Source organism: Mastigoproctus giganteus, chromosome 5 (assembly GCF_048544385.1).
Source record: "Mastigoproctus giganteus isolate SK-2022 chromosome 5, ASM4854438v1, whole genome shotgun sequence".
Classification (NCBI taxonomy): domain Eukaryota; kingdom Metazoa; phylum Arthropoda; class Arachnida; order Uropygi; family Thelyphonidae; genus Mastigoproctus; species Mastigoproctus giganteus.
In genome coordinates this window covers 69,673,977-69,699,210 of record NC_143579.1, presented here as the reverse complement: position 1 = coordinate 69,699,210, position 25,234 = coordinate 69,673,977, and the positions used below count along the sequence as shown (strand labels likewise).

Sequence of the window (25,234 nt, the reverse complement as noted above, 5' to 3'; positions counted from 1 at the left end):
GTGCTATTCCTTTGAGACCTATACAATAAGAGGCATTACTATTCAGTCCATAATCATAATTCACTCTTCAATTTTTAGAATTACATTTGATTTTGGCTACCTGTAATCAACCCCCCCCTTCTCTTTCCCTCAATATAGATAAATTGTGAGGGGAAAAGTGTTTTACTAAGATCTGTTTTTAAAAATGGAAACACTTAATAATGCATGTGCTGCCTCTGGGGAAAAAAAAAAATTTTTTCCGAGCACGCACGGCAGAAGTTAAGTGAAACTTCTTTAGGTGAACATTTAATCACTTGACTGAGGATCCTGTACTAAACTGTATGAATGCTGCAGACGATGAATCTGCACGAATGGGAGCCTTGGAGATACGAGACATTCTGTTACCTCTAGTCTCGGAAAGTGCTGTGGCATCGGATGATATTTAAAACCATTTGACTTCGATAGAGCCAGAATTGCTTTGTTCTTGAGAGAGCCATGACAGCTGTTACAGGCCGACATTTGGCTTCATTTGGAAATGCTGTTTGAAGAAGGGCGTGATCTCGAGCTGCCACAATCTTCACATTGTTCTTGAACCAAACACACAGAACAGACTGAACCTAAATCATTATCCAGGAATGTATGTTTTTTTAAACTGTGCATGGATGCTTCAGTTTTTCTTAAAATCCTGTTGCTGCTCCGGCTGTGTATTAAGTGTTGAACAATTTGATGGAGTACTTCTGGCAGTCGGTACTGGCTTCTTCACTTTTCGTTTACAACTGGGCTTCAAGGACTCTTCATAGTTTTTATTTGCAGTATCAACTTCCATGACTCCTTCTAAATTCACTTCTAACATTTCTGGGGAGATGTAAGGCTCTGAAGATGTGGATGGACCTTCTCCAGCTTCTTTGTTCAACTCCACACGCTGTAATTTCTTCCATTGTTGAAATAGCTTAGATCTCTCCTTTGTACTCAATGGAGGTGGTTTTGGTGGTTGCATTGCATATACAGCCACTCCCTCACTTATGTAAGGGTTGCATTCTGTGTAACTGTACATAAATCGAATTTACATGTTCGGAATTTCCCTAAATGCTTATGCAGCACTCGCAATTGCGTGCGCTGAATTTGATTAAAGCAAAAAAGAAATGTTCGACAAACATGTAAATAGAATTATTAAATTTTTTATCTCATGCACAGGAAAAATTACAAGTGTACAAAATTACAAAAAGAGATAGAAGACAGGCATAACGTCAGCAAGTTTTACCTTTCGAGCATTGTTGCCAAAATAACTCTTCAGCTGATAAATATGCCGCTGTGGAGATTTAGAATGGGTTTTTTCCAACACATCACAAAATTTCTCTGCAGCTGCAGAACTGGCACTGGCGACTTCACTCCATACTTCAATATTGTGGAAACTAGCGTGATGCTTGAACCTATTAAACTACCTATTGCTTGCCACGAACTTGGCTTGGGCTTCATCATACTTATCCTTAATATACTTATAAATATTCTTGCTTTTGCCTGAATGGCCATTGGACTCAGGGGCACTTGCTTCTGAATCTGATTTTCCATCCATATTATTAATAGCTTTCCATCTTCAATATAGTGCATGAACACTGCTTTGCGATTAACGTTGATCTTAAATGCGCTGATCCTTTAACATGTTCTTTTATATGCTCACTGTCCTTTAAAATAGCATTTACTGTTGAAACAGCGAGACCTAATTCCCAAGCAACAGATGACAAACTTTGCCCTGCTTCTTACTTCTTAATCATTTTCATTTCTAAATCAATATTGTTTGGTTTCCTAGCAGTGCTAGGAAACCAAACAATATTGGTTTCCCTCCTCCCACCTATGGGAGGAGGGAAACGGATAAGTTGTCATTTTTCTTTTCTTATACTATTTATTTATTTTATTTAATTTTTTTTATTATTATTATTATTTCTTTTTTTTGGCTGGTGCAGCATAAGTCTTAGGCTTCCTTGCACCATATGGCCATTACTAATACTTCAAACTCCAGAGAAAATGTAATTTTTTAAAATTCACAGACATAACCACTGAAAATAACATTCATATTTGTGACTCCCCCCCCCTTTTCCTTATTTTGGACTCCAAAATATATTCCGGAATATTTTGCATACACTTTTGAAACACCCTGTATCAAAATGAATAGAGAATTGGTGAGGAGGCTGATGTGGTGTGGCTAGAGGTGGCAATTTTTTGTTTGCATTTAAGATTTAAAAATAAATTCAACACTTCCCAGAAACTAGTTCTAGGACAAACACATGGTTTAAAAGTTGAAATGAACTTAATGAACCAACTCAGATCTTTCAGATTATTAATAATATTTGGAATACATACTGAATTATAATCATTGCATTTTTAAATCTATTCCATTAACAAAATTACTCAATTCTTACCTCTGATAATTAAGCTGATAATTTGATGTGATGTACAGGGTGATTCTAAATTATTGTCAGGGTTTTCGTGGCCTATAATTTTCAAACCGGAAACAACAAAATAAAACTGCTTATGGAATATGAAAGTGTAACTAAAAAAGTTTTATTTGGCAATGTTGTACTTGCCGCATCAATGTCTGGGAGATATTGACGGCATTACTTCAAAATGGCAACTGTTCAAGAGAAGGCAATGTGCGTACTTTGGTTTTTCAAAACAAAGTCTTATCACAACGCAACATTATTACAGAACTCAGTATGGAAAAGATCCGCCTTCATGAGATAATGCTATCTGACATTGGTTAAAGCAATTTCAAGAGACTGGTATTGTTCTGCACCAAAAAAGGAGCAGTAAGACCGAGCAATTCGCAGGAAGATGTTGATCAAATCCACGAAGCGTTTTCTCAACGCCCACACAAATCAAACTAGACGAGCTTCTTTGAAGTTAAGTATACCACAAACGACTGTTTGGAGGGTTGTGCATAACCACCTTCACCTCCATGCCCAAAAACTGCAGATTGTGCAGGCTTTAAAGCTGAAAGATAAACCCTGCCATTTCCAATTTGCTCAAGACATTTTGTCAAACGTCGAAGCGGATGAAAATTACCTTCGGAGATGGAGATTTAGTGATGAAGCAACGTTTTACGTATCAGGGAGGGTAAATCATCATAATTGCAGAATATGGGAATCAGAACACCCTCACGCCATTCGAGAATTCGAAAGAGATAGTCCAAAGATCAATGTCGTCTGGTGTCTTTGTCATGTGCTCAGAAGTTTTGGAGCCCTTTTCCTTTGCAGTGACCAATCTGGACATGCTACAGCTGTATTTGTTACCCCAGTTGGAAAATCGTTACCTAAATGTGGTGTTCCAGCAAGATGGTGCACTGTCACATGGGCTCTTATTGTCCAAGAATTTCTTGACATGCATTTTCCTGGGCGCTGGGTTGGGCGTGGTGGACTGATTCCGTGGCCCTATGTGCTCACCTGATCTTACACTGCTTGATCTCTTCCCATGGGGAAAGATGTGAAGGACATCATGTTCAAGACCCCTGTGACCTCCCTCGATGAACTGAAGCTCAGAATTGTTACTGCGATCGAAACAGTTACACCGCAAATGCTGAAGAACACTTGGAGGGAAATTGAATATCGCTTGGACATCTTACGTGCCACAAAAGGCGTGCATGTTGAAGTTGTTTAGCATTCTGCAGTACTGATCCTATAGGTAATAAAACTTTTTGAGTTACACTTTCATATTCCGTAAGCAGTTTTATTTTGTTGTTTCCGGTTAGAAAATTATAGGCCACAGAAACCCTGACAGTAATTTAGAATCACTCTGTACCTAAAACACTATCACACTATTTTTACCTTAAATATTAAAACACTAACACAAAATACTTCTTTCAACAGTTTTTAGTTAGATAGTGTTCAAACAAAAGTGACGATTAAAAGGAGTCTGTCCTTGTTCAAGTAACACTTCATAAGCAATAAATTACAGAGGGATGAGATGGGAAAATCTTTTAGATTTTTATGTGGAGGGGCTAGGAGGGTTACTGATAAATGGTGGTAAATGATCGAGAGGTTGTTAAAGGGCATGTGCTAGTTGCTTTTATATTGCAAATGCTCACTGCTGGCTTTCATTGCAGCAGAAACTGAGTAATAATGTAATTATAAATGGGAGAGATATGGTGAATTACCACAAAATGGACCTCACTTATTCCACATCCACAGATTCTTTTCTTTCATGAAAATAAAAGTAGTGTCTTATTAGATTACATTTGTTGTCAATATTTGTGTGACTAAAATCAAAATGAAAATAGTTACATTGTAGTATGAACTTGAACCACACCTTTAAGGAAACATGAGAAAAATAAATTTTTCCACAGCTGTCAACTTTTAAAAGCAATAAAACAACTATAAAATAATTTTTATTTCTTTGCTTTCAAAGGCAATTGAAAGCAAAACTTCCTGTTTGGCATGAGCCAAACAGGAAGTTCTTTTAAAATCCACACTGCACTATAATTAAATTTCACTGGCAAAATATAGCTAGGTAACGATTAATGCAAGTTCGAATAATGTGCGAATTGTATAACGATACCAGGTCGCGTTTAATGTGAACCAAAATTCAGTTAATGCGAACTAGCTTCGTATTAGATGCTACTACACTTTATTATTATTATTAGCTTTATGGTGCAAGGAAGCCCGAGGCTTATGCTACACCAGCCAAAAAAAAAAAAAAATTCCCGAGTTACCCAGCTTGTTTGTTATTTGTTATTTGGTTTTTAGGAGCATTAGCATCTAAGGCCATATTGCTCCGGGATATGCGGTGGTCATTCCCTGACCTTTCCGTATCCTCCCTATTTGGTAGTGACGGGCTCGAACCCCGGTCTAATCAAGAAGCGTGCGCTACGCACTACTGCTCCTTCCCACCTGGCTACGGAGGCACCACTTACCCAGCAGAGAGAGAGAGAGAGAGAGAGAGAGAGAGAGAGAGAGAGAGAGAGAGAGAGAGAGAGAGAGAGATGTTTACCTTTCGCATGTGCTACTGCCTGTCATAATATACGTTAGTTTTTGGGATTTGTTTTAATTGTTTTAAGAAGTGCCCAAAATGGACAAAAGGAAGATTCCTTCAGATAAAAACACTACGAGTGCAAAAAAGAGGCTCGTTATTAGATTAGAGCAAAAAATTCACGTGATTAAACAACATGAACGGTCAATAGCAACTCTAAAATAGGACGAGATGTCGGAATGCCTAACCTCCTCTGTGACTTGATTACAGACTAGATTTTATCTACCCTAGTCTTCTGTGTCTCCTGATAAATTGATATGTATCCAATGCATTTTCTTGTCTGCCACGAGTCTCATTAGTTCATCTGACATCCATTAGACCTAAATCTTGAACAGTATTTTTTTAGAACAAAAATCCTAGCAGCTTCCAAGATTACTTTTAATGCTTCCCATTTAGAATTTGCTGTTGGTAACATCATAAGTTGGTGCCACTGTATGGAATTTTAAAACTGTCTGAGACCACTGTAGCCACCTTTTTGAAAGCAGCAACTCTTCCCTTGACCCCTGATGGTAGTTACATCTGTGAGTAAAACCCACATCAGTACACCGTGATCATTACCATCTCATGGTTCCTTTATCTGCAGATTCTTAATGCATGAAGAATCACTACGAATCAGATCAAGAGTATTACTCCCTCTAGTTGCCTCCTGAACATGCTGCTGTAGAAAACAATCATCCAATAAATCCACAAAAGCCTTGCTAGCATGTGAATGACCAACCCATAAATTCCAGTAAATCTCTCAGAAATTAAAATCCCCCATTATAAGACACTCTGATTTACTGGCCCACTCTATTTTTCTGCACAATTGTTCATTATACTTTTCAGATTCATTAGGCTTATAACACACTCCTAGTCTCATTTTTAATTTCCCAGTGCATATGTCCCACCAAACTGGCTCAACATTGCACTGTCTACCCATGTCAACTGGATGCACTGCCTTACATTTTGTGTTTCTTAACTCGTCCTCCCGTAATTTGAACAACACATTGTGCTGTTCAAATTCCAATTCTGCATTCCTTATATCTGTATGATACCATGCCTCTGATATTCCATCAATATCCACTTTTGATGTGTTGCCCAGAACTTCACATTCATCAAATTTATTTACTATACTCCTAGCATTGGTGTACATGCAAGTATACATGCACCTGTTCTTACTCTAAAACAGCCCATGTATTTCCATGATGACTCCTAGCAGTCCTGGAAATCCCCAGCACTTTGCTTTCCAGTTTGCTGCCCATTCTAATAGATAGGCTGTAAATGCAGTGTTGTGTAAGATTTGAGGTGTTGCTTGTAATAGACATATATAGAGGAAAAAAAAAAAAATAAAATAAATATTAAAATATTATACAGTTGAAATCAAGCTGAAAATAATAAATAAATACTAAAATATTATACAGTTGAAATCAAGCTGAATGGCAATGTTTAGAGAACACAAAACTACAGTTTTGTTAAGTGTTCTTTAAAGTTATAAATCTTAGTAATTAATTGATAAATTGATTAATTAATTGACAACTGAAAAGCAGATAACAATATATACTTTCACTTCTACTGGTCACAGAAAAAAAAAAATCATTTAATTTAAAAAAATAAAAAACACCTGGAATGTAATGCACTGCATACATTAACTTGTTTTTCTTTCAAGATAGGCACGACAAGAAACAAACTATATATGCAGATATAAATAATAACTACTTTTAAAAACAATGATATGTACCCATATTAACATAAGTAGTATATGTTAGGTTGTCACAAACATACCTGTATCCCCCATTACTGTTAATGGAATTGTTGTGTATGTGTGTGTGTGTGTGTGTGTGTGTGTATATATATATATACAGTGAAACTTCCCTTTAACGGACAGCCATGGGGAACGAGAATGTGCCCGTTAGAAAGAAGTGTCCGCTAACAAGACGTCTGAGGGAGAAAAAAAAAAGAAAGAAAAATCGTTAAACGTTTAATGTAAAATTAAATTAAAATATATACAGATTATGAACAATATTTTTGTAAATAATATACAATTACATACACAAGAGATAAAGAAAAATCGTTAAACGTTTAATGTAAAATTAAATTAAATTATATACAGATTTTGCACAATATTTTTGTAAATAATATACATACAATTGTGCTATGCATACTATGACTTTATCTTAAGAAAAATACATACAGTAATCACTTATTTTCTTCTGCACCTTCTTTCGGTGCAGAAGATAATTTTGTTTTCAACATTTGTTTGGAGTGAAGAAACCATCGAAAGTCCTTCAGTATCTTCTTCAGCGGGGAAAAACATTTTTAAACGATTGATTTGTATGAGCGCTTCTTCTATTTTCATCGGTGGTTCGTCGTTAATATGTTCTTCGACAGAATGACCTCCTTCCATTTCTTCATCCTCATGAGGAACTTCTTGAAAAATATCGATGATAATGTCGTTGATATCTAGAGCACCATCTTCTGTAGTGAGGTTCGAGTCTATATCTTTGTAGCCAGGGTCACTTGTAGCGGAAGTATCGTACATTATCAATAGATGTTGAAGTTCTTGGTGCTCCACATTGCTGTTCACAACTTCAATTTTTGCGTTTGAGAAGCCAGACTTTACAAAACGGTTCACAACAATTTGTTTTCTAATTGCGTTTACTGAAGAGGAAATCCATTGAATCGCATCTAGGATGCTGAGTTTCTTTGCAAGGTCACTCGCACATGTTACATTGTTCATGTTTGCAATGAGATGTCTTAAAACATGTTTTCTGTAGTGAAGTTTAAATTTTTTTATTATCCCTTGATCCAAGGGCTGCCACTCTGCAGATGTGTTTGGTGGCAGAAAAACGATTTGAATGATACAATTCAATGTGTGGGTGAGATGCAGCATTATCCATGAAAAGAATAATTTTTCTGTTTTGACGAATCATGTTTTGGTTAAAGTGACTTATCCATTCGCTCATGATATCTCGTGTCATCCACGCTTTTTTATTAGACTTCCAGTCAACATTCAAAAGATTCAACTTGATGCCCTTGAAACAACGAGGATTTTGTGGTTTTCCTATAACAAGAGGTTGTTCAGTCTCCCAGCATATTTGTACACAATAGTACAGTCAAGCTTTCCTTAGAAATTTTTCCGCCCTGGCACTTTTTGTTTTTTAGACTCATTGTTTTTTCAGGAAGAGCTTTAAAAAACAACCCTGTTTCGTCACAGTTGTAAATATCCTTAGCTTCAAAATCACGACATAAATCTTCCAATTTGACGGTCCACTCTGTTACAACCCCAGTATCAACAGATCCACCTTCACCATTTACGGTTTTCCAAGAAATTTTATGCCGAGTTTTGAACTTGTCTAGCCATCCCACAGAAGCTTTGAACTCATTTACTCCCATAGATTTCCCAACCTCCAAAGCCTTTTCCCTAATAATAGGCCCATTAATGGGAATTTTTTTAGCACGTGCGTGACAAAACCACTCATACGTAACATTGTCAATTTGAAGTCCAACAGTTTTCGGGAATGATTTTTGAACCTAATCATTTACGTGTTACCAAAATTGTTTGAGCAGTTCATTTTTTTCCTTTAGGATGTCGCTTACCTGCATCTTCCCGATTTTGAATTTTGCAGCGAGATTGCGAACACTATTTTTTTGCCGATCATACGCATTAATGAGTTCGACTTTATCTTTTAAAGTTAAATGTTTACGAGAAGACATTGTGCACTTCACACAACACTGAACAAAACTGAAACTCAAAAGAGGATAGGCCGACAAAATCCCCCCCCCCTGCACACACCGAATTCATCAGAAGTTTTACACGTGCCTTAAAATTCTCGAAAAGGGTTTAGAACCGCAACATAAACCTTGATAAAATTCAGAGAATCGGAAATAGAAAATAAACACACGATTGAGGCAATACGTGGAAGAAACGTTCCTAGAAAAAGGGCCGTGAGCTTGCCCGCTGTCCGTTATGGGGAGATTAAATTAAGTGGTAATCTAAACGAAACAGTGCAGATTGCCTGTTCGCGTCCGTTACAGAGAATGTCCGCTAGACAGAAGCTGAAAACACGTTAAAACCAATAGAGGAGAGTTGGGGAATTTGAAAATGTCCGTTGTAGAGAGATGTCCGTTAGGAGAAGTTTCACTTTATATGTATGTATACAGTCGAACTTCCCTATAACGAATTCGATAAATCCAGCAAAAAAATTCGTTATAGAGAAATTTCGTTATACAGAGAATATCTTTTTTATTAGAAATTGTTATCTAATTAGAAAACGAAAATGAATCTACATTTATTTTTAATGTATTTTATTAAATTACATTTAATAATTTTCGCCGGTAAGGATCACAAATTAAAATAATAAATCTGTAATTTTCGTTTGCACAGTACAATTAAAAAATGTCTGATTCTCAACGAAAACCTCACATTTGTTCAGAGCATTAAAAACATTATCAGAAACATTTTCACAAAACTGTAGACCCATACGAACTGTTTTAAAAGCGTTAATCATTTCTTTGCGAGTTGGCTTTTCTACGGGTTGTTCTGATGTGTCTTCAGCGTCATCGTTAATTTCTTCGTGATCATGGTCGCGTCTAACGCTGTTCAGTAGTATTTCATCTTCATTTGGATGTTCTGCTGTAGTCAGATCTTGATCTACATAAACATAACTATCCAGTGTTATTTCATTTTCGATGTTTCCGGACGATTCTAATAATGTCCAAAAGTTTTTCAGTTGTGAAAGGGGCAGTTCATCTAGTTCGTCCAGTCGTTGTTCGACTTCTGTATTCAATGCAAATCCCGCTTTCGAAAAACAATTTTGAATAGTGTATTCGGTAACATCGTTTGTCCAAACTTTTGCCAGTTCAGAGATGCAATCTCTAAGGTTATTTGTAACCTTCAAGTTTCTATTTTCTGATAACGCATTGACAATCTTCATTATTATTCTCTTTTGATAATGAAATTTAAAATTTTTAATAATGCCTTGGTCCATTGGCTGGGGTTTTGACGATATGTTTGGCGGTAAAAACAACAACTTCGCACTTTTAAGTTTGGCAGAAATACTGGCAGGATGTGCCGGGCAGTTGTCAGTTACCAACACGATTTTCCTTTTTTCTTTTGTTATACGCTTGTCATCCATGCTTTTTTATTAAAGGTGTAGTCAACTTCCAAAGATTTTGTGCCTCTAAAACATCTTGGGTTTTTTGATATTCCGATGACTAAAAGTCTTAATTTTTCACTTCCTATCATATTTGCTCCAACTAGCACAGTGATTCTTTCTTTGCTTTCGCCAAAACATTTATCATCCTTAAAAGCAAGTGTTCTATTCGGTAAACATTTAAAGAATAAACCCATTTCGTCAGCATTAAAAATATCCTTATGCTCATATACTTTCAAAATCTTCTTTAAGGTATTGTTCCTCCAACTGTTGCAATCTTCTTTGCTTACATTAATGCTTTCTCCACAAATAACCTTTTCCAGAATTATGTGGCACTTCTTAAATTTATCTAGCTACCCAATGCTCGCATGAAATTCTGTATGTCCAAGGGATTGTGCAAATTTCAGAGCTTGTTGTTTAATTATTAGGCCCAATATTGGGATATTCTTTTCACGTATCATTTGCACCCATTTTAGAACAGCTTTATCAACATCTTCGTATATACACAACTTAATTCGCTTCTTGTCTGCTCCTCCTTCAATTGCATTTAAAATTGATTCTCGATTTTTTTAAAATCGTAGATAAACTGCTTGCAGGTATGCCATATTTCTCCGCAATATCTTTTTTTCTTAAAACCCTGGTCAATATCATAACAATCTTTGCTTTATCATTAATACTTAAACACTTTCTCATCGACATTGTTTCCGCAATTATAAAAAATACTGGACTGCAGCCCTTGCCGATACATACACTTGCAAACTTTGCTGCACTGGCCATATAGTGAATTGTTAGTAACGCCTACTCAATGACGTACGCTTGCCAATTCAACAGTATCACATGACCTTTCCTATCAATCACTTTAAAGAAATATACAACTTTGTGAATTTCTTTTATTCTGCTTTCATTCATATATACACAAAACAAAATTTATGATTAATGTATGCTGTATGTTACTTTTCAGAAAAAAAAAAAAAAAAAAAAAAAAAAAAAAAATACAAGAGCATATAGCCTATGTGATTGATGACAAATGAAATTAAAAAAAAAAAAAAAAAAAAATTCATGAAACCATCTACTGGGAGTCCAGTTAGATGACAACGGACATATCATATAATGATTGACAGGAAGGTTATGTGGTACAGTTGAGGTGAGAAGCGAATGTCACTCAGTAGGCGTTACTAAAAACCGACAATGGTAGCATTCTATGTATTTCCGCCGCAGCATGCTAAAGGTTTACCGCAGCGAATTTCGTTTTCCCATGAGCCAACATCAATTTACAAATCTACCCTATTTATTGTAAAGTTTACGACCACTTTTAAGAAAACCCATTTGGTTTAATAACTGTAACAAAAATGAAACAAAGACCCCCCTACAATGGTAGGGGGGGGTCTTTGTTTCATTGGCCACGTGTTCACTAAAATGATGATTATTTAATTCCAGATGCTAATGCACAATTTCGGCGGCTGTTTAGCAATAAATGCTTTTACTAATTTTTTTAAAAATTCGTTATAGAGAGACTAACACTTCACTATATGGGGTTAATTTTACACGTAATTTCGTTTCGCAATGTTTTGCAAAAAAATTCGTAATATAGAGAAATTCGTTAAATAGAAGTTCCACTGTGTGTATATATATATATAAAATATTTTATGTATAAAATATTGTAGGTAGACCGCGTGAAGGAGATTTATATAGAATTAAAACTAATGAATATACGGTATACACTGGGAGCGATATATGTTATGAAAAAGGGGGGGGGGAATGAACCGGAAATTAAAATAACGATAAGAATTGCAAAAATGAAAAATTGAAAAAACGACCAATGTGAAATAACATTGCGGTGTCTTTCACAATTTTAGTGTCATCATCAGAGGTCATCCACTGAAATTATGAAACTTTTTCAGAATTTCGGTGGATGACCTCTGATGATGACACTAAAATTGTGAAAGACACCGCAATGTTATTTCACATTGGTCGTTTTTTCAATTTTTCATTTTTGCAATTCTTATCGTTATTTTAATTTCCGGTTCATTTCCCCCCCCCCATTTTCCTAACATATATCGCTCCCAGTGTATACCGTATATTCATTAGTTTTAATTCTATATAAATCTCTTTCACGCGTTCTACCTACAATATTACACACACACACACACACACACACACACACACACACACACACACACACACACACACACACACACACACAACCTCTGATGATGACACTAAAATTGTGAAAGACACCGCAATGTTATTTCACATTGGTCGTTTTTTCAATTTTTCATTTTTGCAATTCTTATTGTTATTTTAATTTCCGGTTCATCCCCCCCCCCCTTTTTCATAACATATATCGCTCCCAGTGTATACCGTATATTCATTAGTTTTAATTCTATATAAATCTCTTTCACGCGTTCTACCTACAATATTACACACACACACACACACACACACACACACACACACACACACACACACACACACACACACACACACACACACACACAATGGCTGTAGGGTACTTTTTGCTATCGCAGTGTCCCTGATCCATAAGATATGTTATTTTAATTCAGACATATGTCCTCCCCCCCCTTATAAAAAATTGTTTTGTTGTGAAGTTCTGCTGACTATAGGTTAGGAAATGTCGATCTAGTTGATTCAAAGACAAATTCTTTAAAAGAAACTAAATTTTTCATATTTTATAAACAAAACAAACCCAAATTTAAACATATTTTAAAATCCATTTTTTGGTATGAAACTGATTAAGAAAAAACATGTTTGATGATTAATCCGAGTCAGTATTTCATCGTATAATTACAAATACAAACATTAAAGACAGTTACCCTGTTCAATTTCTGAACAAACTGTGAAATATCCAGAGTTCCCCAAGCATAATTAAAAGGATGCCTTATATCTTCTTCATGTTTTCGTTTTTTTCCTGAAAACTGGGCTACTGGTGGTTGTGAAAGAGCCTAAATTGAAATAAATTGATCAATTTTTTTTAACACAAGATATAAATTATAGAAAATATTATATCTCCAATATTAAAGTAAAAAATGGAATTAAGGATGCCTATTAACTGAGGCATACAGCAATTTGAAATAAATATATTTCTATTTATACTATTTATACTATTTTTGACCACTACAGCCAGAGAAGTATAAATTCATTGTAATTATTTTTATTGCAACAATACACTAGTGTATCAGTTAAAATTTTTTTTTTTTTTTTGGTGGAAGTGTATAAACTCTAAGGTTTTAAATTTGTCTTGCTGGTGTTTTCAGAAAAAAAAAAAAAATAAATAAATAAATAAATAATAATATTCACCTACCCACACACACACAAAAAAATAAACTTTAAATGAATAGTAAAGAAAATAAGTAAGAAAAAGGCAAATGAAGGTAGTGAAACAAACTGTGGCTGCAAAGGATAAAAGATCTACCACATTTTGTTGAAACATAACTAGAATATATCAAGTAAAAATACTGTAAGGCAAGCTAAGTAGCTAGAAATAAAAATAAACCAGTATATAATTATGGTAACAAATGGAGAGGTGAGGGAAATAAATCAAAATAAGGGATGCAGAAGGAATGCATTCCTAAAATAAAGACCAAACCCTCCAGAAGTTTATTAAATATGACAGTACTATGAAACAAATGGCCCTCAGTCCCCAGTGACTTTCACTCTCCCTCTTATGGCAGCAAGAGAGTGTGCTAAGAATCTCTAGGTACGAGGCTGCCATGGACGAAAACGGAACTTGGCCTGTTACAATGTAAGATCACTCATCGGTGAAGAGAGGATATTAGAACTGGAAAAGGAATTAGAAAATGTGAATTGGAATATTATTGGATTGGCTGAAACAAGAAATGAATCACTTAAGTTTATCAAATGGAATTCTGCTGTACACCAATGGAAACAGTGAAAAGAGTGAAGGTGGAGTTGGTCCATAAAGATTTAAAAAACGACATTGTGGATTTCGAAAGTACATCACCAAGGGCGTCAGGATTACTACTCAGGATTTATAAGAGGTATAAACTAAAGGTTATAATAATATATGCACCAACATCGAGCCATGATGATGTACACTGAAATTGAATCGAGAGCCTTCTAGATGAACAGAAAACTCACTAGGCCATCATTATGGTGTAGTGAAATGCTAAGGTTGAAAAGAGACAAAACAGCACAGAAGGGGAAACTATAGGAAATTTTGAATTGATGAAAGAAATAAAAGAGGTGAAAGACTTGTGGAATTTGTAGAATCTTGAGGAATGTCAATAAAGAACACTTTTTTTCAAGAAAAGGGTGAATAGAAAGTGGAGATGGAAAAGACCAAATGAATTAACAACTAATGAAATGACTTCATCCTCACTAACAGAAGATATATTGTCAACGATGTTACCATCTTGAACAAGGTAAACGTTGGAAGTGATCACAGAATGGTAAGATGCACACTTGACATACAAAGGGTACTAGGAAAGTTTTGCAATACAGCTTTGTTTATTTAATTTTTTCAAAGTAATTTCCTCTACATTCAATACACCTCTCCATCCTCCGAAACCAATCTTTAAACCAGTTCTGCCAAGTTTCACTAGGGAGTAAAGCACACTCGTTGTCCCAAGCCCGTAGAAGGTCTTCATCACTGGAAAACCGCCTCCCTTTTAGCTTCATTTTCACATGCGGGAACAGTGCAAAGTCGCAGGGAGCAAGGTCTGGACTGTAGGGAGGGTGCTCGAGAAGTTTCAGTCCTGTCGTGGTCAAATATTCGGTGAAGGCTTTGGCGCGGTGAGCTGGAGCATTATCGTGATGGAGGTACCAGGTGTCCATTCTTGACTTTGGCCGCAGGTTCTTCATAGATCCAATGACTTTAGGCAGGCATTGTTCAGTATACCACTTAGCTGTGACTGTCTTCTGCGTGTCCAAAACGACACGTTCCACAATTCCACTCGATTTGAAAAATACAGCTATCATTTTCTTCTTTACAGATCGGGATTTTCTGACAATTACGGGTGTGTCGTCATCATCAAAGACCCAAACTTTCTTTTGAGCCTTGGTCGGCAGATCGTAATAGTACAGCCAAGTCTCGTCACCTGTCACGATGTTGTTCACATACCGAGATTGTCCCTTATCAAACTTTTTTAACATCTCCCGGCACCAAGTCACACGTCATGTCATCTGCTCTTCAGTCAGTTGATGCGGCACCCAGAGAGAACAAAGTTTCTTCACGTGCAAATGATCTTGCAGAATCGAACGAATTGCTGGTGCATTTAGGCCCAAAGTATCCTCTATCTGTTGGTAGGTCACTCGCCTGTTTTTGTCAAGCATTTTCCTCCGTAACTGACGTTCGTGGCCTTCCCGGCCTCTCAGAATCCTCCAGAGTGAAATTTCCCCTTTGGAATTCTCTATACCACCTGAATATCGTTGTACGATGTGGACAATCATCATCTAGTGCAAGAGTCATTTCTTCTAAGCACTGGTCTATGGTTAAACCACGCATGAAATTATACCGCAAAACTGTCCTTATCTCATTTCGTGACCACGATGCCATCGCAAGCACTTTACACTCTCACTACTAATGAATAACTGAGCCCATCGACTTGGCGCGGCGGCTACTATGCACGTATGAACATGTCTCAACATGCAGCAACAAGCAGCTTCCTGTGATTCATTGTTGCGTCATATTGCAAAACTTTCCTAGTACCCTTTGTAGATGTAAAAAAAGAAATGAAAAAAAAAAACTGACTTGAGTAAATAATACAAATGTCTTTGAGATAACAGAAGAGGAGAAAAAGGAGTACATACCAGAATTTAAGAACAAGTTTAAGCTTTTTCAGACTAAAGAGCCTAAATTGAAATAAATTGATCAATTTTTTTAAACACAAGATATAAATTATAGAAAATATTACAGAATTATGTTGTATTCCTCATCAATATCTTGGTTCAGGACCAAGATATTGATGAGGAATACAACAACTTTCTAAAAGTGATAAAGCCCGAGAAACCTATAGTTAAAAATAAATCCAAAGAAGAAGAAACAATTAGTCAAGAAACACTTTTCACGATGAACCAAATACAACAAATGAAGAGCAAGATGAACACTGACAAGGACAAAACTGAGTACAGTCAGTCAGTCCTCATATAGCACGATAGTTGTGTTCCTAGAAACCCTTGCGCAATACAAAATCGTGCAATATAAATAATAGGCCCTTTGGGAAAAATAGGGTTAGGTGCCGATCACCAAAGATTGAACACACATTTGTAACCAAAACATTACCAAACACAAATAATCATAATAAAATATTGCTAATACTTTTGCTTCTATTGTAAGCAAGCTTGTTCTTTGTTTGATTGTCTATCCAAACAGATGACAGCCGTTTCATCTCTTCTCTCTTCCAATTCTTTGTGTCTTGATCTAATGGATTTTGTTACACTTTGAGTTGTTCCTGCTATGAAAGTTGCTTTTATTTTCTCTGCATTCTTTCTAATTCTTGGCGTTGCCTCATTTAGGCCTGTAGCACGTGCAATATCACATGGTCTTTCATTTCGCTCAAAGTGTTTCACAATTTCATATTTTTTTCTCTATTGACAAAGGCGGACTGGCCTTACCGGGGAAACTCCGGTGGGCCGGAGGCCGGTGTGATTTTGGCCATAAACACTAGTATGAGGCCTCTACAAATTTTCCCGGGTAAGAATTTTTGACACAATCCGCCTTTGTCTATCAATATTTGCTTTTCTTTTTCTCTCTGAATCCGTAGTGTCTTCACCAGGACGCTTCCTTTTACACCTTTTAAGTATTTTACTAATTTTTAGGGAACAAAGCACAATTACAAAATGAGGAGGCATGCTTGATACACATAAACAAAGCTGCGTGCATGTAGCAACTGAATAAACAACACCGTAAAGGCAGAGACACACCATTAACACCTTACTAGCTCAGATTTTACTAAATTACATTTCTGGAGGTTACTACCATAAAACAATAAAAACAATTTCCAGTTGTGTTTCTGTTAGTGGAATCTGTTATAAACGGATAGTAAACTCGATCTAATTGCATTTGCGATAATACTGATAGCTGGAATTGTGTGGGGTTTTACGTTATTATGGTAAAATGTGTTTCCCCTTCACCGATATAAAAAAACATAAATACATTTTCAGAACCTTCTCTTCCATTCCTATCGTGTTGCATTTTAGCAATATTCTTATGAATATTGCTAAAACAAAAGTAATGATAAACAAGTATGCCACAAAAAGGTACATAATCGTAGGAGTAGAAATTGAAAAGGTGAATTCACATACAGTCGAACTTGGTTATAACGAGCATCAAGGGACCGACAAAACTTCTTGTTATAACCATTACTCACTCTATCAGTGATGAGTTAAATCTACCTCCTATTTTTTTAATTCTCAATAACTTGATAAAAAGATAGATTCAAAAAACAAAAGAAACATTACAGAGTAAAAAATAATATAGTATATACCTACGTATTATTTGTATTAATATTATTATTATTAGCTACATAGTGCAAGGGATCCTGAGGCTTATGCTGCACCAGCCAGAAAAAAAAAAAAAAATTCCCCGAGTTACCCTGAGAGAGAGAGAGAGAGAGAGAGAGAGAGAGAGAGAGAGAGTGTGAGAGTGAGAGAGTGTGAGTCAAAAGTAGAAGGGAAACACCAAGAGAGAGGAGAATGATGATATCCAGCTCAGGATCTGGGTGTGCCAAGCCCATACTTACCAGATGTGAGCTACTGGGATAAATATCATTGATAAATATAGAAAACAACATGGGCCCTACATTGCACTATTAACATTATTCCACAAAGAGCAATTGGTTACAACTCTCCATCTTCTCCCACTCAACCAACCCTTCATCCATAGCTGCAATTTGCCCTTAATGCCACTGCTCCAATTTGTACAGCAACATGTGCAACAGTATCAAAAGCTTTAATGAAATCTAAGTATATGATGTCAAAATTATTTTTTGCATCCAGTTTCTTTGTGACCACATCATAGTATCCAGTAAAACTGGTTAGACAAGATTTCCCGTTAACAAATCTAAAACATGTCTGAAGTATAATTGCCGACTTGTCTAGATGATCCTGAATTATTTCTTTTTCCAGTGACTCCATTATTTTCCCTGAAACAAAAGTTAAACTTACAGGTCTGTAATTACTCATCATCATTTGATCCCCCCTTTGGGAATTGGGATACATTTGTATATCTCCAGTCCACAGGGACTTCCTTTGAATCCATGGATGCTCTCATAATTATGGCTAAGGGTTTGCATACTTCCTTCACTGCCTCCCTTAACATAATTGGATAGATCCCATCCATCCCCAGGTGGCTCTCTTATGCTTGATTTCAACAATTTCTCTTCCACTTTACTCTAAGTTATTACAAAAGCTTGTATAAACTACAATACACTTAATATTAAACACAATTTATTTGTCTGTAATTAAAAACAATACTAATTAATAATAAGCACGATTTAAATTAGTCTTTTTATTTATGAATCTTAAAAGTGATGTTTGTTTTAGAGAATTCACTGATATTTCTCAAGTTTCTCCTTAAAAAACTCAATGCGTTAAGTCTCATTATTTGCCTCAGTTCCTTCAAAAGTGACTAATGTGTCCATTGCACCTTGAGCTTGAGAGACTGTCGAACTGATTTTGATTCACTTTCACTTGTCATCGCATAATCATCACAATCATAGTCTTTATCATCGTCTTTATCGAGCACAGCATCTACAATGTCACTCTCTGTAGGAAGACAACTACTTAATAAGTTGTCATTGACTCGTACAAATTCATCAATGTTATTGTTAAAATCTACAATGTTGTTACATAACAATCAATCGGATAATGGTAAAGCTGTTTTCTTCATTTCCATCATCTTCATCTATGATTAAAATTTCATTTGAATTTAATTTCGATTTCTTGAAGCAATTTGATATGGTTGTCGAAGTAACATTGTTCCACGCACCATTCAACAAATTTACAGCATCCAATATTGATACAGACTCGTTAAGTTTCTGTTCCCTTTGACTGATTAGACACAGAACTATAAATCTTGTATAAAATCCTTTCAAACTCTTGATTACACCCATTTCTATTGGTTGTAAAATTGATGTTGCATTGGGAGGCAGAAACACTAGCTTAATGTTGGGCAAATTTTGAATCCTGGGATGTGTAGGACAGTTATCAACTAACAAAATATTTTTCTTCTTTTTGAATAGCTCCTAATTCCAATCATTTATGTATTGCCGAAAAATTAGCATTAGCATTAGTAGAGGCATATGATGCAAGAAAGCAAGCTTATGCAGCATCAGCCAAAAAAAAAAAACAAAAAACCCCACTCATATTTCACCCCTCCATTCGAAATACCTGTCCAGCTGAGCCTTAAATTTATTTAGGCTATCAACTTCCACAACAAGGGATGGAAGTCTGTTCCACCAACCAACTACCCACTGCCTAAAGGCAAATTTCTGCACATCTATCCTACATCTGCCTTTCCTCAATTTGAATTTATGCCCTCTCAGGTGATTATTCTGAGCAAGAGGAAGAATCCCATTGGCATTGAGCATGCTCAAACCATTCAAGGCTTTATACACCTCTATCAGATCACCTCGCCGGTGCCTAGTCTCCAGACACTGTAATTTGCAAAACTTAAGTCTTTCTTTGTAAGAGCAACCCTTTGTTCCATTCACTAATCTTGTTGCCCTTCTCTGTATTCGTTCCAGCAGCTCTACATCCTTCTTGAAATGAAGCCTCTAGACCTGTATACAGTACTCAAGGTGTGACCTGACCATTGCCTTATACAAGGGAATAATCACCTCCTTATCCCTTCTAGAAAAATTCCTGTATATCATTGACAAGACACTATGAGCTACTCTTGTAGCCCATCTGCACTGCTCAGAGAACTTCATAGAAATATCCAAAGTCATCCAAGCTTCCTTGTTCACGGTGTAATCCACAGGAAGTTTCCTTACATTTTTGAACAACCTAGGTTTTAATGATTTTCGGTTAACAAACAGGTTTTTTTTTTGTCAGTTCCTATCATATTTGTGCATACAAGCCCCATCAAGCGAGTCTGATTTTTTTCCAACAACACATTTTACCCCTTTGAATTTAAATGTATTGTCAGGTGTCAAATTATAAAAATGTCCTATTTTGCCAGCGCTGTAGATGTGTTTGTCATTGAAATCTTCCTGATTTCTGCCCAAACACAGCAAATCCATTCATTTGCCATTACTGGATTTGCAGATTGAGATTCTCCACTAATTTTTCATAAAAATGCTATGTTGGCTTTTAAATCGACCTAGTGAATCATTGTTACATATAAAATCGTCATGTCGAATTGTTTAGCAAATTTTTTTGCTCAAGCCTTCAAGATCAGACCATATATTGAAAATTTAGCACTTCTTTGTGTAGTGAACCACTGAAGCAATGCTTCATCGCCATTTGTAACCTTGCACTTTCTACAATTTTTTTTTTTCCAGTTATATTCTTTTCCAGTGCTGACATATAAACATGTTTATTCTTCCACAATGTCAATACTGTTTAAGAGGACAAAGAAAACTTTTTTAAACACTTCTTTTGCAAAACTTTTTTTGCACCACATTCTAAACTCACGAATAATTTTTACCTTTTCGCAAATCAAGAGAGACTTTCTTTTGTTAGTAGACATGTTTCCAAAGGAAGGGTTCATTTCTAACTGATTTTACTTTAAAATGACAGTAAAGTGATCTGAACACAAACAATTATCGTTTCCAAAATTCTTAGAAGTTCTGAAATAAATTTATGGTTCAGTGAATACAAGACAATCTGTAAACGTAATACAACCATATTAATTATAAGCAGAACGCCAATGCACTACAAAGGACAAGGTTGGGTCATAAACCGGCCCCCTAATCTGATGCAGGTGGTCATAAAAGCTAAGTCGCCCCTTTCATTTTTTCTATTCCAAGAATTGGGTGTTTTCTACTGCCCAAGCAATTAAGAATGTTTTCATAGTTACCAAAATTTGTATGGTATATCCATATAGTACGCTCATTATAACAGTGAGCAATTGTATGGGAATACGCATAAATTAAAATCATTATGGCTTTTTGCTCATTACAGCCATGACCTCGTTATTTCCATGCTTGTTATAACCAAGTTTGACTGTACTTATCTTGGACAAGTCATTAGCTGTAACAATGATAAATGGCTGGAAGTCAAGAGAAGAATAAATTTTGGATGGATTGCATTCAGGAAATATAGTCACATACTGAGGAACAATATGCCAATTTGTCTGAAATGTAAAATAATGAACCAATGTATACTCCCCACCATGACTTATGGTTGTTTGTTTGTTATTTGGTTTTTAGGAGCATTAGCAACTAAGGCCATATTGCTCCGGGATATGCGGTGGTCATTCCCTGACCTTTCCGCATCGTCCGTATTTGGTGGTGACGGGCTCGAACCCCGGTCTAATCAAGAAGCATATGCTACGCACTGCTGCTCCTTCCCACCTGGCTACAGAGGCGTCCATGACTTATGGAAATGAAACTTGGGCACTGTGCCCAAGAATGGAAGATAAGCTGAAAACTACACAGCCAAGAATGGAATGAACTATATTAGGAATCAGACTGTTGGATAAGAAGAGACTAGGGCCTACAATACCGAGATTCTGGGATCCCGGTCATTTTTTTTCCGGTACTAATTTAAAAAATAATTATCCATTATTTATTCACATAAAGGTTATAAAATTGACAACAATAAATCATTAATACTGCTGAATTTGCAAATGAGAGATTGTTATACACAGTACAAATGCAACGGAAACCTGAAAACGTCATGAAACTGTGAGACAAAATCTTATAAATATATTTCTCTTAGTAAGTATAGTGTGTGTGGAAGTAAAGCACTTAAGGAATAACGAAAACATCATTACGGAAATATTTCCATTAGTGGAAGTAGGCCTGGTAGTAATAAAGGAATAAGGTGAACAATGGTATGGCAGGTACAGAAGGGTTAAAATTAAAAGCTTCTGAATAATAGTGTAATCCCTCTATTACCCTACTTGAGGATGAGACAAGCAACATTCAGTGCATTTTGGGAAAGGTGTCGGTATGGAGCAGTTCGAAAGGTATTGTGAACAGGTGATCTAGAGGTAAAAGATGAAAGTGTTTCGTTGTGTGGGAAAAATATTCTGTTTTTCCTGTTTTACCCATCAAAGGAAATAGTGAGTTTAAAGAATAACACTATGATTGGGTCAGGTTTAAACTAGATATGGGGAGATACGCAAAAGGCCTCTGTAGCCGAGTGGTCAGGAGCGGGAGTGCAATAGCACACGTTCTTTGAGTAGACTGGGGTTCAAGCCTTTGACTGTTAAATATGGTCAATCTGCCAATCCGCACTGGACGAGCGTGGCAGATTATGGTCCATTTCCCTCAGCATGAATTGTTGAGGAGGCTTCCATCCTGCAGTGGTTGGATAATGGCTGCAGTTTACCTTTTTTTACCTTTACGTAAATGCAGGCTTGTTTTTGTTTGTTTGTTATTTGGTTTTTTAGGAGCATTAGCAACTAAGGCCATATTGCTCCAGGATATGCGGTGGTCATTCCTTGACCTTTCCGCATCCTCCGTATTTGGTGGTGACGGGCTCGAACCCCGGTCTAATCAAGAAGAGTGTGCTACGCACTGCTGCTCCTTCCCACCTGGCTACGGAGGCGCCGTAAATGCAGGCAAACCCCTCTGGGGTTTGCACATAAGCTTGTATATAAAAAAAGTAGTACAAGGGGCGATTGTAACTTGCAATAAATTCAATAAATAAATAAATGAAAAAGAAATAAATTGGAGGGGTTGCAGACTTCCAGCGGTAGTTCTGGGTTCAGTTCGGGTCCAGTTCTGGAGTGTCCAGCTATATAGTGAAGGGTTCCGCTGGGCATGTTCCCGTGCTAGAAGTTAATCCACAAGTTGAATAACAAGCCAGTCAGATAGTGTCCTGGCTTCTACTACTGCTGTGGTAATTTCCTTCAGTATTAACAGAGAACTGTTCTCGAAATTCCGAAATAAGACAGGAAAAGCTATACAGCAGAGATGCAAAGTTCAACTAAGAAGAGGGAAAGAGAGACATCAGTGCACTCTGTGGAAGGAACCCGCACAAAGGAATCCCACCGTGAACGAGAAGGAAGGTAAGTCCCCTGAACTGTGTTGTTTTGGAAATGGTACTCAGATAAAATGAGAGATTATTTTATTTTAGAGTAAGGTTGAAGTTGAAGAAACACGAGAAATAAGGAAATGTTTAGTTTTGAGTTGGTTTATTGGTTGAAGTTGTAAAGAAAATTGATATTGCTAAATTAAGAGAGACTACATGGAACTGTTAGCATTAAGTTATTGACTTATGAATTGCTGTTGTGAAGATTGATATTGGTGATTAAGAGAAATATGAGGAAGTGATTAAGATTGAATTAGTTTAGTGTTGAAGCTGTAGAGAGAATTGAGATTGTTAATTGAGAAAATTTTATGGAAATGATAGAACCAGGAATACTTATCAGATGTTTTTCTCTGAAGAAAAAACGGCCATCCCCCCCAGCAATCCCTACTAATTTGTCCTCTATAATAGCAATCACCTATTCCAAAAAAACCTCCATCCACGCCCCATTCAGGGTCTTCTTGCAAAATGTGCGCAGTATTGTCAACAAATTGGCCCCTCTGCAATCTCTCCTCTTGCTCGACGAATATGATTTCATCTGTATCCAGGAAACTTGGCTTAATCATGGAAGACAACTTACCCACATGGCCACTCCTCACCAATACAGAAATATTTGCAACGGCAGAGACCACAGATATGGAGGTGTCGTCTCCATATATGATGGAGATGACATATATGTCATCTCCTTGTGCATGCACAACTCAGAGACTCACCTGCATCTGAAGCCATTTCTGCAATTTTTAAAGTCAAAGAAGTGAGGAATCAAGTTGTTGCTGTATATTTACCTCCTGACCATAATCCCGACACAAGGGATGAGCTAACTACTTGGATTATAACCAACCTCAAGCCTCACATGATCACCTTTGTTTTAGGAGATTTCAGCATGCCCTCCCCAAGACATGAAGCTGCTATGAAGGATGTCCTATGTTCCTTCTCATCTCTTGGCCTTAGGCTAATCCACATGCAACCTACAAGACAACATCAAAACCTCGACCATCTCACTCTCACAATGCTGATTTTTAAGTTTGCATCAGATCACCTCCCAATTGCCTTTGATTGTGAAAGCCTATGCTCTCCCCAACAACTTGAACAATATGACCAAGAATCCCAACTCAAGATCTTCTTATTAAAATATATGAAACCTCAAATTATCCTACAAAGACTAAGAGCTACAGACTGGAAAAAAATTGCTGCTAACCATCCTGATCAAATGCTTACCAATTTAGCTAACTTGTTAAAAGACATTGCCTGTGAAGGGACCCAGAACTGGTTTACCAGCGACCCAGAACTGGTTTACCAGCGACGTGAAATTCGCCTTCACCACAAAATAAAAACTTTACAGGAAATGGCAAAGGACACGGGATCTAGCTGGCTACCAGCTCTACAAAAAACATTGGGCACGCTTCCTATGCATTCAGAGGATGGCACAGAACGACTGGATTGCACACAGAATGAAACTTGGGAAAAGAATCTACATCAACAAGAATCAACAGTTCCCCATGACCACTGACATCTTCCTTGCATGTGCTAACTCGCTCGAAACTAAACCCTTGCCTGCCCCAAACATCTTTATTCGGGTTAATCCACCAGCTAAAATAGCATCACAAAGGAACACCTTACTAAGGTCATCAACAGTCTTCCCAACAAGTCTACTACCACTGGCCCGGATGCAGTATATATATCATAGACCTCCTGCTTGATGCATTCAACTCCATGCTCGAAACAGGAGTTTACCCTACCATCTGGAACACATTATGTTTCTCCCGTTCCAAAAAAGTCTAACCCAAAATCGCCAAATGACTACAGACCAATTTCCGTAGGGTGCACCTTTCTCAAAATCTTGGAAAAATCCATACTCCCTGCTCTCACCCATCATATGTTCAGCCACAAAACTCCATACCTCCATAGTGTACTACCTGGAT

At 36.7% G+C, this 25,234-nt stretch overlaps 1 protein-coding gene across 8 annotated transcripts in view; it reads right to left on the bottom strand.

Annotated features, from left to right (window-relative positions):
- IntS9 (integrator complex subunit 9) overlaps positions 1-25,234 on the bottom strand; it is a 370,946-nt gene that overhangs the window by 23,055 nt on the left and 322,657 nt on the right. For 6 of the 8 annotated variants that reach the window (XM_090373278.1, XM_090373279.1, XM_090373284.1 and 3 more), the window contains one exon: positions 12,965-13,093. The exons of 1 other annotated variant lie outside the window; for it this stretch is intronic. In XM_090373278.1, the coding sequence (XP_090229404.1) occupies positions 12,965-13,093 (129 nt within the window). Of the gene's footprint in view, positions 1-12,964; positions 13,094-15,049; positions 15,064-20,720; positions 20,738-25,234 lie in introns of all 8 variants that reach the window. One more of the 8 variants, XM_090373281.1, reaches the window with a different exon arrangement.